Source organism: Lepidochelys olivacea (assembly GCF_965140295.1).
Source record: "Lepidochelys olivacea isolate rLepOli2 genome assembly, chromosome: 2".
NCBI lineage: Eukaryota > Metazoa > Chordata > Testudines > Cheloniidae > Lepidochelys > Lepidochelys olivacea.
The window spans coordinates 113,303,654-113,318,631 of NC_140412.1; the positions used below are offsets into that span (position 1 = coordinate 113,303,654).

Genomic DNA, 14,978 nt, shown 5'->3' on the forward strand with positions numbered 1-14,978 from the left:
CATTGATGCAGCTGCACTGCTGTAGCGCTTCTGGTAAAGACTCTCTAAGCTGACGGAAGAGAGCTCTCCTATTGACTTAAAAACTCCACCTCTGCGAAAGGCAGTAGCTACATAGGTGGGAGAAGCTCTCCCGCCGACATAGTGCTGTCTACCCAGGGGTGTTAAGGTCAATATAACTATGTTGCTCAGGGGTGTAGATTTTTCACACCCCTGAGCAATGCAGTTATACTTAAGTAAGTTTGTAGTGTCAACCTGGCCCTAGATAACTGGCCTGCTTTAGTGCTTTTCAGAGATGCTGAGCACCTGCAACTCCAAGTCATGAATTGGAGAACCCTGGTTGAACCCTGAATTGGTACACAGCACCTCTGAAAGTCAGGCCACTCTTTAGCAGAAGGGTACCTAAATATAGTTTTAAATGCCTTAACTTTAAATACCTACATTTGTAAATTTTGGCCTGGGAGTCTTCCAAAACCATATAAATGGAAATCAAATTCAAAGGAGCCAGGATTCTGACAAATTACTTACTTTGAATGGTATCAGTGATTTCAGTAGGGCTACTCACAGAGAAAGGTGGGTAAGGGTGTAAAAATCTAGACCGGGATCGGCAAACTTTGGCACACGGCTTGCGAGGGTAAGCCCCCTGGCAGGCCGGTTTGTTTACCTGCCGTGTCCACAGATTCGACCAACCGTGGCTCCCTCTGGCTGCGGTTCACCGCTTCAGGCCAATGGCTGTGGGAAGCGGCACAGGCTGAGGGATGTGCTGGCTGCCGCTTCCCGCAGCCCCCATTGGCCTGGAGCAGCAAACTGTGGCCACTGGGAGCCACAATCAGCTGAACCTGCGGACACGGCAGGTAAACAAACCAGCCCGGCCTGCCAGGGGTTTTCCCTGCACAAGCGGCGGAACAAGTTTGGGAACCACTGGTCTAGAGTCATCTGCATAGAGACATCAGTGGGACCAGAAATTCACCCTTATTTTCTGCATGGGCCAATGAGAGAAAGATGGTGGTCGTTTGCTCGCTTTCCTTTTCCTTGACCAGTTCAGTTACTAGCCCAGTGTTTAGAGAATTGCTAGTGACTAACATTTGGCCCAGTTATACAAACCAAAAAAACCAAACCAAAACAAAAAAAAAGCAATCAGATTATTCAGCAGTACAGCATACATATTGTCTCTGCAGCTGCACTGGGTAATTTGCTTGTTCCTGTTTAATCAAAGCTCCATTCTTTCTCCATTTCTTCCTTGTCCCTTAAAGCCACCAGGAGGTCATACTTCTGAAAGAGTAGCCTCTTCACTCTCAAAAGGCTCTTGAAAACAGACAAGTATCTCAGAGGCAAGACCATTTTCTCCTTTTGGTGGTTGAACTCTTTCTTACAATTCTTAAAAGAAAGAATGGAATATTAGCTCATGGTAATGTTGTGACCCTCAGTCAGTTGGGGTGTTTATTGCTATAATGTGTGTGTGTAAGATAGAATAAGATGTTTAAGCTGGAAGAAAAAGTAACACATTGATGCTCTTAGAGCCAACTTCGTGATTGGCATCATTTGAGCTTCACCAGGTTGTCCCCCTGACCATCTTGGCTAACAGCCATTGATGGACTTATGTGTTTTATTGTCTATAAAATGTGCTTATGACAAGGTAAAGCCACAGCCTGGAAAAAGGTGAGGGATTGATTTCCAGGCAGGCCCTCCTGAGACACTCCCTTGTGGCAGGACCATCCCGCCCCAGGATTCTGGCCTTGGCTTGCCCATCTCAGTATCCCTCAGATCACCCCACCACTGCACTTTAAGCCAAAGCCATCCATGTTCCAGGCTCAGTTATTAAAATATGGGCTTCAGAATAACCCTTTACAAGCTGAAAAGAAAGTCCCAATTTAATAGCTCAAAATTTATCACTTAGCTCTGTCATCTTCTGCCAATCCAGACTCTTCCATCCCACTCATCCTTCAGAATGGGGTACCAGGCTTCCTTCCATGTCCTCTTAATATACTCAAGGCTCAGTGGTAGATTACCTTATGGGCCCCTGGGGCCTGTCCCCAGGGGCCCTGGCGAATTGGGGGGCCCCTCAGGATTGTCGGAACTCTGGCCCCACCCCCTGCCCCACCCCCCTCTCTCCCTGCCACCCAGCTCCTCCTCTTCCCCCTGAGGCACCGCTCCCTGGCTAGGCCGGATGCAGGAGTTATAGGGTGAGCATATTCCCCACATACCCCGTACGGTGCTGCCCCCCGAATCCCTCTCCCCCCTTCCTCCCACTCGGAGCTACCACCCCCTCTCCTTCCCCTCATTTTACACATGGGTATAGTGATATGCACAGAGGTTAGTGAATTACCTACAGTCAAGCACAAAGTGAATCAAGTATCACTGCTAGTTAGAGAACTCAAGAGTCCTGACTGCCAGTCTCCAACACTTACCAATAGATACTGTTTTAATAAAAAAACTCATGTCTCAGCTATTACAATATTTGGAACTTAGGCAGAGTTCTCTGGCATAATGCTGTGTTATGTGTACAGACATCTGCAGCTGTCCACACTCACTCACCTGAAATTACAGGCTCCAAAACTACTGTCACAAGTATCAGCAGGGTTAATTCAAAACCAAACAATTTATTGACAAGGTGACAACTTTAAGATAGCCAAATTTTTAGTGCGGTGAACCATTTATTTTCATTCATATTTATTTCTATGTTGACTGTTTTACATCAGTGTTTGATTCTTTGACATGTAAATAAACAAGGCTCAGCAGCTTACGATCTAGTGTTTTCCCAATAAATATTTATTTTATATTTAGTATTTTTAAATTTCAAGCTGCTTTATAAAAGCTAAATAATTAATCCTTACTCCCTGCTTGGGAGGTAAGTAAGTAAAAATAATTTTATGATGTGGAAACAGACAATGCAAAGTTATGCCAGAAGCAAAGACCACCTAGCAAAGAAGAGAACTCATTTTTCTGGCTCCACAGCCTGTGCTGAGATGCTCTTACTACATCAGCTTCTCAAACTACTTAAAAAGAAAAAGTTACATCTCGTATCTGTGTTAAACAGGAATAATTGAAGTATTTTAAATCATTAAATGTTTTTCTTTATTAAACAAGTTGCAATATGATAGGCAGTTCTAACTTACTTAAAACAATAAAGGCAGTAAAATAAAGTGTAGCAACTGTACACGGTTTCTTTGTTGTCTTCAATAAATACCCCCATAGCTGTTTTTTTCCAGACAGCCCAGTATGTTATATATAAGCTATGTAGGCTTTTTGCAGCTCCCCTCTCACCCTCACTCAGATTCATTCCTTCCCCATTTGAATTAGCCTTTTAGACAGCCAAAATTTCCCCTCTCTTTTAAACATGTATACACACTGCTCCTTTGCTCCTTGTATTGGTATACAGACCTTCCCTTCTAGGGCCCCCCCGAATCCCTTCTCCCCTCCCCCCACAGAGCTGCTACCGCCCCAAGTCCCTTTTTGGCAAAGCTGGGCATTTATCCCATTTGCTCTTGCCAATTGATGATGGACAAATACCTAGTTTTGCCAAAAAAGTCAGGACGTCCAGGGCAGGGCTTAAAAAGGGGACTGTCCTGGCCAAAATAGGACGTATGGTCACCCTAGACTGTAATAAAAGCCACCCAGGGAGCCTGGGGAACCCCGGACCCTCCATCTGCCCTGGGCGAGGAGCCGGGGTGCCTGAGAACAGCCCCGGGCCCATGTCCCAGCTTCCCAGGGTGCGCTGTCTAGGACAGGTGGAGGGTCCAGGACTCCCCACAGCAGCCCAGGCTCTCTGGGCAGCTCTTACCACAGCCCGGCTTCTGGCCAGGCCAGGAGGCAGGGCCATGGGGGGAAAGGGAGAAGCAGAGGATGGGGCTCCATGGCAGGGTGTATGTGTGTGGGGGGGCAATGTTCTTTGTGCCCAGGGCCCCAATAAATCTTAATCCACCTCTGTCAAGGCCCCAAATGAAGAAGCTGAATAAATAGCATCCAGCCATTCTGGGCCTAAACAAAACTCCCATGCAATCAGTGTCTGCCCTCCCTGGCCTGGGCTTAAAATCCTAGTCCATCCTGGGTCCTTCCCCAGGACCCTGTCCCTGTACAGAAGAGCGGGCTACAGGGTAATTCCCTGATCCTTTTAGCTGTCTACTGCTTCCTTCACCAGGGGACTCTGGGAAGCACCATGCAGCTATCCCAGAGAGCTCCCACCAGTACACATGTACCCACACACATACGCTGTCCTAACTACTTCAAGGCTCTTTATAGAGGCCAGGTACTGTCTATGAGGCCCCATTGAGAGGCAGCTAATTAGTCACAGGTGAACTGAACCCAGTCCCTCTTAACAGGGCCAGTCATCCTATGACAGGATCCTTGCTATCCCTGGCCAGACAGGATATATAAGGAAGAAAAAACTGGGTCATAGGGGAAGAACACTGTGGCCTCTTTCTCCTTGGCTGGTTGAGGCAGGGAAAAGTCTGGGGATAGCAAGCAACATTTTTCAGCTGAGTTGTTATTTTGTGTCGTTTATCTCCTTTGTTATAAACAATCTACCATGCAGGGACCTGGGCATGGAGTTTGCTTCCCTTTCTGGCTGCTGGAACAGCCCACCAGCCTACAGCGCTCATATTCCCAAACTCAAGGTGCAGGTATGAAATGTATACATACAGAATTTATAGTTTGCAAAGATAATAAAAAGAACAAACATTGCCCCAAAACAAAGCGAATTACCACCACCTCCACCACCACCACCACAGCCTGAGAGGAGGGATGGACTTACCATTGCCTAGGACCATGCCTGCACTACAGAATTGAACTGTTCCTAACTGAATGGGTGGTATAGAATTGGTTCAGGCACAAATGGCTCAGCGTGACCCTGTCAGTTCACATTCTGAACCAATGAAGCTTTGCCCAGTGTCCAAACTAGCACTATTCTGAACAGTTCAATTGTAGTATCTTTTCTAAGCTTCGCTCCCAGAGTTCCTGGCACCACTACCAGAGCAGTGCGTTCAGGGAGACATCAAAAGCCAGTAGTGAACAAACATAAGACAGACCATATTGGATCAGACAAATGGTCCAGTATCCTGTCTTCTGACAGTGGCCGGTGCCGGATGCTTCAGAGTGAATGAACAGAATAGGGCATTTATTGAGTGATCCATCCCCTATCGTCGAGTCCCAGCATCTGGCAGTCAGAGGCTTAGGGACACCCAGAAAATAGGGGCTAATAGCCATTGATGGACATATCCTCTGTGAACCTATCTCATTCTTTTTTTGAACCCAGTTATAGTTTTGGCCTTCACAACATCCCCTGGCAATGAGTTCCACAGGTTGTCTTTGCATTATGTGAAGAAGTACTTCCTTTTGTTTGTTTTAAACCTGTTGCATATTAATTTCATCGGGTGACCCTTGGTTCTTGTGTTATGTGAAGGAGTGAATAACACTTCCTTATTCACTTTCTCCATGCCATTCATGATTGTGTAGACTTCTGTCACATCTCCCCTTAGCTGTCTCTTTTCAGACAGTCCCAGTCTTCTTAATCTCTCCTCATAGGGAATCTGTTCCATACCCCTAATAATTTTTGTTGCCTTTCTCTGTACTTTTTCCAATTCTAATATGTATATTTTTGAGATGGAGTGACTGTATGCAGCTGCATGCAGTATTCAAAGTGTGGGTGTACCAGGGATATATATAGTGGTATTGTGATATTTACTGTCTTATTATCTATCGCTTTCCTAATGGCTTCTAACATTCTGATAGTTTTTTGACTGCTGGTTCACACTGAGCGGATGCTTTCAGAGAACTATCTATGATGACTCCAAGATCTCTTTATTGAGTGGTAACAGCTAATTTAGACCCCATCATTAGGGTGCACTGTAGGAGAGTGGTTTGAATCACTACAATTTGGGCAAGTCTCCATCTACACTGGCACTAAAAGAATGCAGTAGTTTAGGCTGTCTAAAAGGAAGTTTAATCCAAATCGTTTCTTGGAACACATGTTAACCATTCGGAGCACTTTTGTATGTGGACATGAGATATTTTACAAGTCTACTAGGGGAACTAAACATTCTTAGAACAGTAAAATTCTCTAGAGTAGACAAGACCTTACTTGGCTGGATAAGGGGGAGAAGTGAATTCCTGAGTCAAGGACCCTTTGCTGAGAACACGCTGCCACCAGCCACTGTGAAAATACATGTATCCTCCAGATGTTGCAGACATATGTACTGATGACAACCTTCACTGAAGCCTGAATTTTAGCTAACATCAGCCCAAATATATCTATCTGAAATTGTAGAGGCAGCTTCAAAACTGCTTGAAAGACACACACACACACACACAGCATACAGTTTATTTAATCTCTTTAGTCAGCTGTCATGCACAGAGCTAATTGTATGGTGTGGCAGCTAGGATGATACAAGCATACTGTTTTTTATCATGCTTTCTCCAGAGAAGGGGAAGTTTTGGGCAGAACTACGGCACAGTGCTCTTAAGATGCATAGTTTACTGTACTTGTACATTAGGAAGCAGATTTTCGAAACTGCTAAGAACTCAGCAGCTCCCATTGACAGCCATTAGGAGCTGAATTATTTTTAAAATCCAGCCTCTTATTTAGGATCTTAAATGAGAGCTATTGGGTGCTGAGCTTTTTCGAACATCTGGTTCTATGTATATATGCCTGTACAGCAATCTAGCCAGAATTCTGCAGAGACCTTTTGTAGGACAAATGCAGTGTCACTGTCTGTAATATGCCATTGCTCTTCCTTTTTAAACACCTCACAGCCGTTGGGACTGTTTCACACATTTCATTGTTACCTACATGTTATCTACTTAAACAGACAGCATTCTTTTTACAGGGAGCTGGTCCCTGAATTGGATTCTTTATTCAGTGTACAGCCAGCATAGTGAGTGGAGCAAAGCGGTGAGGTGTTCACGGTGAGCTAGGTTTCACTATCTCGAGACCTGGGTATTGATAAATGTTACTGAGAATGTACAGAAGGACCCACTCCTTATCTGATTGTAGTCAATGGAAGCGCTATAGACTTCCATAAGAAAGAAATTGGCTTCATAGTTTGCTTCCTCTGTAACATACACCTCAACTGAAGGCACCTGCCCACTAATTGTGAAATCTGTGCACAGCCTTGAACCTACTAAAAGGACTCCCAAAGATTTTGCATGCCCGGAGAGCCATGGCTGCAAAATATATCCATTGGCACCCACTGATAGCCGGAAGTTGTGCCCCATCCAGTAGGACACAGATCTAGCCATGTTTACCCAGGCATTTATGACTTCCAGACTTCATTACTTCATTTCATATCTGGGAAGGAAGCCAAATAAAACTTAAAAAGCTTCAGCTGATACAAAATGCAGCAGCCGATCTGCTCAGCCACAAAAGTCACTGTAAACACATCACCCCTGTGCTCACGGTCACTATACTGGCTGCCCATTCAATAAAGAGTCCTATTCAAGGACCAGCTCTCTGTAAAAATAAATGTATCTGTTTAGGTAAATAACTAGTTAGTTAGAACCAGGAAGGTAGAGCCCTGCGCGGATACAAAATGTGTGTCCGCATCCAATCCGCGAGCTGCAAACATGGTCTGCGGATGTAAAGTGGATATCAACGGATTTGCAGGGCTCCTCAGGTAGGTGACAATGAAATGTGTAAAGTAGAGTTCCAAGTCTGTGAGGTGGTTAAAAAAGAAAGTGCGGTGGTAGATTACAGCCAGTGATACTGCAGTCTCACTGTGAAGAAGCATTTGTGTTACTTTGCAGAGACATAGTGGAATGAAATTAACACACTTCCATAAACAGGGATATGCAGTAGAACTCAAGTAGGACCATCTTTAAATATTATTGCTGGGAGAAGGAAGTAAACAGTGATAATAAAAGGCCTTATAAAATTATACTATATTAATTGCAAAGGCTATGTCAATACAACCTTTTGGTCAAGATTTAAATACTCATGCCAGGAACATGAGCATTCTGGTGCCCACAGCAGCCTGAAGTATCTAAAGCCAGATTAATTCCTGGCATACAGTAATCACTCTGAAATCAGCAACATTAGCCCACAGACATGAATTGACTCACATAGTATCTGATGTTACTAGATATGATATTAAAGGTAACATTCATGTGTGCAATGTGTCTGGTTTACTCTTGCTATAACTTTGAATTTCCTGACTCATGTATATTTAAAATCTCAATCAAAAGTTATATTCACATGGGCTTTTACAGTTAATTTCCTTGTTTTATTTTTAGATGGGAGGGACAGATAAATAACGGAAAGACATTGGGGAAAAACAAAAGGACCAATATGTACATTCCCATTTGAAAGTACAGTTATTAGGTTAATTTAACATAGTCATCCTGTTTTTCCATTTATTGATATTATTACTCAATTGTATTATCATTGTGCCTAAGAACCGAGTTCAGAAATCAAGACCCTGTTGTGCTAGGTGCCATACGGAGAGCTTACAATCTAAGGCCTGGTCTACACTATGAGTTTATGTTGGATTTAGCAGCATTAAATCTGAATGAACCCTGCACCCGTCCACACAACGAAACCATTTTTTTGACATAAAGGGCTCTTAAAACTGATTTCTGTACTCCTCCCCAATGAGGGGATTAGCGCTGAAATCGACATCGCCATTTCGAATTAGGGTTAGTGTTGACGCAATTCGAAGGTATTGGCCTCCGGGAGCTATCCCATAGTGCACCATTGTGACTGCTCTGGACAGCACTCTGAACTCGGATGCACTGGCAAGGTGTACAGGAAAAGCCCCGGGAACTTTTGAATCTCATTTCCTGTTTGGCCAGGCGAGCTCATCAGCATAGGTGACCATGCAATCCCAGAATCGAAAAAGAGCTCCAGCTTGGACCGAACGGGAGGTACCGGATCTGATCGCTGTATGGGGAGAGGAATCCATGCTATCAGAACTACGTTCCAAAAGATGAAATGCCAAAACATTTCAAAAAATCTCAGAGGCCATGAGGGACAGAGGCTACATCAGGGACGCAACACAGTGCCGCGTGAAACTTAAGGAGCTCAGACAAGCGTACCAGAAAACCAAAGAATCAAACGGGTGCTCCGGGACAGAGCCCCAGACATGCCGCTTCTACGCTGAGCTGCATGCAATTCTAGGGGGGGCTGCCACCACTATCCCACCCCTGTCCATGGACTCCGAGGATGGGATACTCTCTGCCATGGCTGAGGATTTTGCAGATGGGGAAGATGAGGAGGAGGACGAGCTTGAGGAGAGCACACAACACACAGTTTTCCCCAACAGCCAGGATCTTTTTATCACCCTGACTGAAATACCTTCCCAACCCAACGAAGCCGGAGAAGGGACCTCTGGTGAGTGTACCTTTTAAAATATAATACATGTTATAAAAGCAAGCGTTTTTTAATGATTAAGTAGCCCTGAGGACTTGGGATGCATTCGTGGCCAGTATTATTACTGGAAAAATCTGTTAACGTGTCTGGGGATGGAGTGGAAATCTTCCAGGGACATCTCCATGAAGCTCTCCTGGAGGTACTCTAAAAGCCTTTGCAGAAGGTTTCTGGGGACAGCAGCCTTATTCCGTCCTCCATGGTAGGACACTTTACCATGCCATGCTAGTAGCAAGTAATCTGGTATCACTGCATGACAAAGCCTGGCAGCGTATGGTCCCAGCATATGGCATTCAAGCAACATCCGTTCTTTATCTCTCTGTGTTATCCTCAGGAGAGTGATATTGTTCATGGTAACCTGGTTGAAATAGGGGAATTTGATTAAGGGGACATTCAGAGGTGGCCGTTCCTACTGGGCTGTTTGCCTGTGGCTGAAAATAAATCCTCCCCGCAGTTAGCCACACTGTGGGAGGGGGGGCCATTGGCGCTGAGCTGTTCGCGTTTGGCTAGCAGGCATCTTCCCTGATACCAGCCAGGCAGTGGTGGGAGGGGAAAAACGATCATCCCAGAGAATTGGATGTGGGGAGGGGGTTACTTTGGTTTCTGCTGCTGCACATTAACAAGAAAACTGCAGCAGTAAATGGCCAAGTCTACGGGCTTTGCTTGGTATGGGAAAGGAGGGGTCTGCTGTTATGAAGGTTGCAGAAGCTGAAAGACTAAGGCTTACCATGGCCTCCTGCAAGCCAAATTCTGTTGCCCGGCCGTGCGTGTGTGATCTCTAACACCAAAGCTGCAGGCACTCAATATAAGATGCAAAATGCGACCTTGTACCAAAATCACATGTGCTATGTAATGTGAATAGTGTTGTTCACCGTGAAAGAGTATAGCCATTGTTCTGTAAAATGTATCTTTTTAAATACTTCACCCCCTTTTCTTCCTCCAGCAGCTGCAGATGTTTCAAGCCTCCCTCCTCCATCCCAGAGGCTATCTCAGATAAGGCGGCGAAAAAAACGCACACACGATGACATGTTCTCTGAGCTCATGCAGTCATCCGGCACTGACAGAGCTGTGTGGAGGGACACAATAGCAGAGTACAGGACGGTGGCTGATGAACATGAGGAGAGGTGGCAGCAGGAAGATCAGAGGAGGCATGAGGAAACGCTGGGGATACTGCGGGATCAAATGGACATGCTCAGGCGTCTGGTGGAGGTTCAGGAACGGCAGCAGGATCACAGACTGCCGCTGCAGCCCCTGCTTAACTGCCTTCCCTCCTCCCCAAGTTCCATAGCCTCCTCACCCAGACGCCCAAGAATGCGGGGTGGGAAGCTCCGGGCACCCAACCACTCCACCCCAGTTGACAGCCCAAGCAACAGAAGGCTGGCATTCAACATGTTTTAAAGTGGCCTTTTTCTTCCCTCCTACCCTCCTCCCACACCCCACCCGGGCTACCTTGTGAGTTATCTCCCTATTTTTATAATCAATTAATAAAGAATACATGTTTTTTAAACGATAGTGACTTTATTTCCTTTGCAAGCAAGCTGTGATCGAAGGCGGGAGTGCGGGTGACTTACAGGGAATTAGAGTCAACCAAGGGGGCGGGTTTTCATCAAGGAGAAACAAACAGAAGTGTCACACAGTACCCTGGCCAGTCATGAAACTGGTTTTCAAAGCTTCTCTGATGTGCACTGCTTCCTGCTGTGCTCTTGTAACCGCCCTGGTGTCTGGCTGCGCGTATTCAGCGGCCAGGCGATGTGCATCAACCTGCCACCCCGCCATAAACGTATCTCCCTTACTCTCACAGAGATTGTGGAGCACACAACAAGCAGCAATAACAATGGGATATTGGTTTTGCTGAGGTCTGAGCGAGTCAGTAAACTGTGCCAGCAACCCTTGGAACGTCCAAATGCACACTCTACCACCATTCTGCACTTGCTCAGCCTATAGTTGAGCAGCTCCTGACTACTGTCCAGGGTGCCTGTGTACGACTTCATGAGCCAGGGCATTAAAGGGTAGGCTGGGTCCTCAAGGATAACTATTGGCATTTCAATATCCCCAACAGTTATTTTCTGGTCTGGGAAGTAAATCCTTTCCTGCAGCCGTTTAAACAGACCAGAGTTCCTGAAGATGCAAGCGTCATGAACCTTTCCCGGCCATTCCACGTTGATGTTGGTGAAACGTCCCTTGTGATCCACCAGTGCTTGCAGCACCGTTGAAAAGTACCCCTTGCGGTGTATGTTCTGGCTGCCCTGGTGGTCCGGTCCCAAGATAGGGATATGGGTTCCGTCTATAGCCCCACCACAGTGAGGGAATCCCATTGCAGCAAAGCCATCTAGTATGACCTGCACATTTCCCAGAGTCACTACCTTTGATAGCAGCAGCTCAGTGATTGCGTTGGCTACTTGCCTCACAGCAACCCCCACAGTAGATTTGCCCACTCCAAATTGATTCCTGACTGACCAGTAGCTGTCTGGCATTGCAAGCTTCCACAGGGCTATTGCCACTTGCTTGTGAACTGTGAGGGCTGCTCTCATCTTGGTATTCTTGTGCTTCAGGGCAGGAGAAAGTAAGTCACAAAGTTCCATGAAAGTGTCCTTACGCATGCAAAAGTTTCAGAGCCACTGGGAATCATCCCAGACCTGCAACACTATGCGGTCCCACCACTCTGTGCTTGTTTCCCAGGCCCAGAATCAGCGTTCCACGGCATGAGCCTGCCCCATTAACACCATGATCTCCAAATTGTGGGGGAATGCAGTTTTAGAGAAAAGTGTGTTCATGTCCTCATCACCGCGCTGCCGTCACCTCCTCGCCTGGTTTTTCAGGTGCTGGTTCCGCATACACTGCACGATAATGCGCGAGATGTTTACATTGGTCATAACTGCTGGGGTGAGCTGAATGGGCTCCATGCTTGCCATGCTATGGCGTCTGCTCCTGCTCGGGCAATCCAGGGAAAAGGGCACGAAACGATGGTTTGCTGTTGCTCTGGCGGAGGGAGGGGCGACTGACAACATGGCTTACAGGGTTGGCTTACAGGGAATTAAAATCAACAAAGGGGGTGGCTTTGCGAGAAACAGACTGGCCCCCTCAAGGATAGAACTCAAAACCTCAAGGATAGAACTCAAAACTGGGTTTAGCAGGCCATTGATTTCACGGAGGGAGAGAGGAGAAAATGAATACAAAACAAATCTGGTCTATTTCTTTTTTTGATCCACTTCATCTATCTTTATACATCTTGCTGGCAGCAGACTGTGCAGTGCAACCGCTAGCCATCGTCATCACCTGGGTGCTCGGCAGAAGACGGTGCAGTATGACTGTTGGCCATCGTCTTCTGCTGGCTGCAGATTAAAAGACAGTGCACTGCTGGTAGGACTGAATCACCATGAGACAAAACTTAAAAGGGAAATGACCTGGCTGAGTCACTCCCATGTTTGCCCAGGCACCCCTGACCTCATTGAAGTCGGCTAACAGAGCACCCTAGACTACGTCGATGACGGCTACAGTCATATTGCACTGTCTGCTGCCAAAAGGCTGCTGTGTAGCAGTGCAGTACCGCGTCTGCCAGCACTGAGGAGACATACGGTGACGGTTAGCTGAGCGGGCTCTATGCTTGCCGTGGTATGGCGTCTGCACAGATAACTCAAGAAAAAAGGCTCAAAACGATTGTCTGCCCTTGCTTTCATGGAGGGAGGGAGGGCAGGGGGGCCTGATTATATGTACCCAGAACCACCCGCAACAATGTTTTAGCCCCATCAGGCACTGGGATTTCTACCCAGAATTCAAATGGGCAGCGGAGACTGCGGGAACTGTGGGATAGCTACCCACAGTGCAGCGCTCCAGAAGTCGACGGTTGCCTCGGTACTGTGGACACACTCCGCCGATTACATGCACTTAGAGCATTTGTGTGGGTGACACACACAATCGACTGTATAAAAACGCTTTCTACAAAACCGACTTCTATAAATTCGACCTAATTTCGTAGTGTAGACAAGGCCTAAGTATAAGAGAAGAGACAACGGATGTATGCAGACAGACCAACAGGAGAGTACAAGGAAACAGTGAGACAAGTATTAGTCAGCATTATACACAATGGTTTCAGCACACCAACAGCCTAGCTGTTGTCAAGCTTTTTGTAGGCTTGATGGTAAAGGAGAGTTTAAGGAGGGTTTTGAAGGTGGATAACGAAATAGCTTTGCAAATGTTTATGGGTGTTCCTCCCAAGCATGAGAGACAGCATAGGATGGGGTGGACAAACTATAGCCCGTGGGCCATGTCCAGCCTGTCAGACCTTTTAAACCAGCCCTCGAGTTCCCGCCGGGAAGCAGGATTGGGGGCTTCCCTGTTCCGCGTGTGCCATGACGCTGCGCAACTCCTGGAAGCAGCGGCATGTCCCCCCACCACCTCCTACACGTTGGCCGGGAACTGTGGCCAAACATGCCGCTGTTTCCAGGAGCTGCTTGAGGTAAGCGCTACCCAGAGCCTATACCCCGACCTCTTCCTGTGCCCTGACCCCCTGCCCTAGCCCTGATCCCCCTCTTGCCCTCTGAACCCCTTGGTCCCAGCCTGGAGCACCCTTCTGCACCCCAAACTCTTCATCCCCAGCCCAGAGCCTGCACCCCCAGCCAGAGCGCTCACCCTGCCCCCGAAGCCCCAGCCCAGAGCCCCCTCCCACATTCCAAACCCCTCAGCCCCAGCCTGGGGCCCCCTCCCCCACACCCCAACCCGGAGCCCCTTCCCCCACACCCCAACCTGGAGCCCCCTCCTGCATCCTGACTACTGATTTCTGCCCCCACCCCAGAGCCCGCATCCCCAGCTGGAGCCCTCAGCCCTTTCTGCACCCCAACCCCCAATTTTGTGAGCATTCATGGCCTGCCATACAATTTCTATACCCAGATGTGGCCCTCGGGCCAAAAAATTTGCCCACCTCTGGCTAGGAGAAACCACAGATATGCTTGTTTGAACTGTTATCCTCTACGCCTGAATTGGATTCTCCTGATCTGCAGTTGAATGAGGATTAGATGGTACATTCTAGCCCATGTCAAGTTTTGTGCTTGTTTGTGCATGTTCAAAAACACAGAGGACCCATTGCTACCAGTAGCTGAGCACCACCTGTAAGGTGCTGGACTCCCCTACCTCCATTGTCTTGTGGCCAGTCTGTACTGCTGCAGGGAGTTAGACTAGAAGCAGAAAGAGAGAATTAAGTCATAACACTTGACTTGGCGGTACCAACTAGAAGAGTGAAGGCTGTAGGGGGGAACTAGGGCATAAAGAAGGAACAGAATAATTGTTAATGCTAAAAAGATGAGGTTAATGTTACTATTAACAATTATTTTCCTTCCAAGATTAAAGTTTAATTTGTTTTGCTCCTCTTCTTATAGGCAGAAATGGTACGTGCTGCTTTCCAAGCACAGAGAGCCTTCTTGTTGTTAGTGTCTCAATATCAAGAACCTCATGAGGTAAGGAAATCAGTATAACATTTTGGGAGACACGTGTTAGAATGCCTGTGTATGTATAAATGGCAGCACTCAAGCTCTCGTGCATTCACTGCTCTTTATTTAGAGGGAATATGTGATGGTGTGGTATAAATGCTGTACTGACATGAGTTTGGGATGGGCGCAGTACCAATGGCAAA

General features: G+C 46.8%; 2 protein-coding genes across 3 annotated transcripts in view; both read left to right on the forward strand.

Annotated features, from left to right (window-relative positions):
- Nucleotides 1-14,978, forward strand: part of CAP2 (cyclase associated actin cytoskeleton regulatory protein 2) — an 87,695-nt gene that overhangs the window by 27,099 nt on the left and 45,618 nt on the right. The window contains exon 4 of the mRNA XM_084618262.1: nt 14,725-14,802. Coding sequence (XP_084474388.1) covers nt 14,725-14,802 — 78 coding nt within the window. The remainder of the gene's footprint in view (nt 1-14,724; nt 14,803-14,978) is intronic.
- LOC311515294 (uncharacterized protein) lies at nt 8,879-10,802 on the forward strand. Of its 2 annotated transcripts, none has more exons than XM_084618264.1 (2): nt 8,879-9,316; nt 10,296-10,802. In XM_084618264.1, the coding sequence occupies exons 1-2, from the start codon at nt 8,950-8,952 to the stop codon at nt 10,748-10,750; spliced, it is 822 nt and encodes a 273-aa protein (XP_084474390.1). In that variant the 5' UTR covers nt 8,879-8,949; the 3' UTR covers nt 10,751-10,802. The 2 variants fall into 2 exon arrangements, with proteins under 2 accessions (XP_084474390.1, XP_084474391.1); XM_084618265.1 differs by having other exon boundaries at nt 10,299-10,802.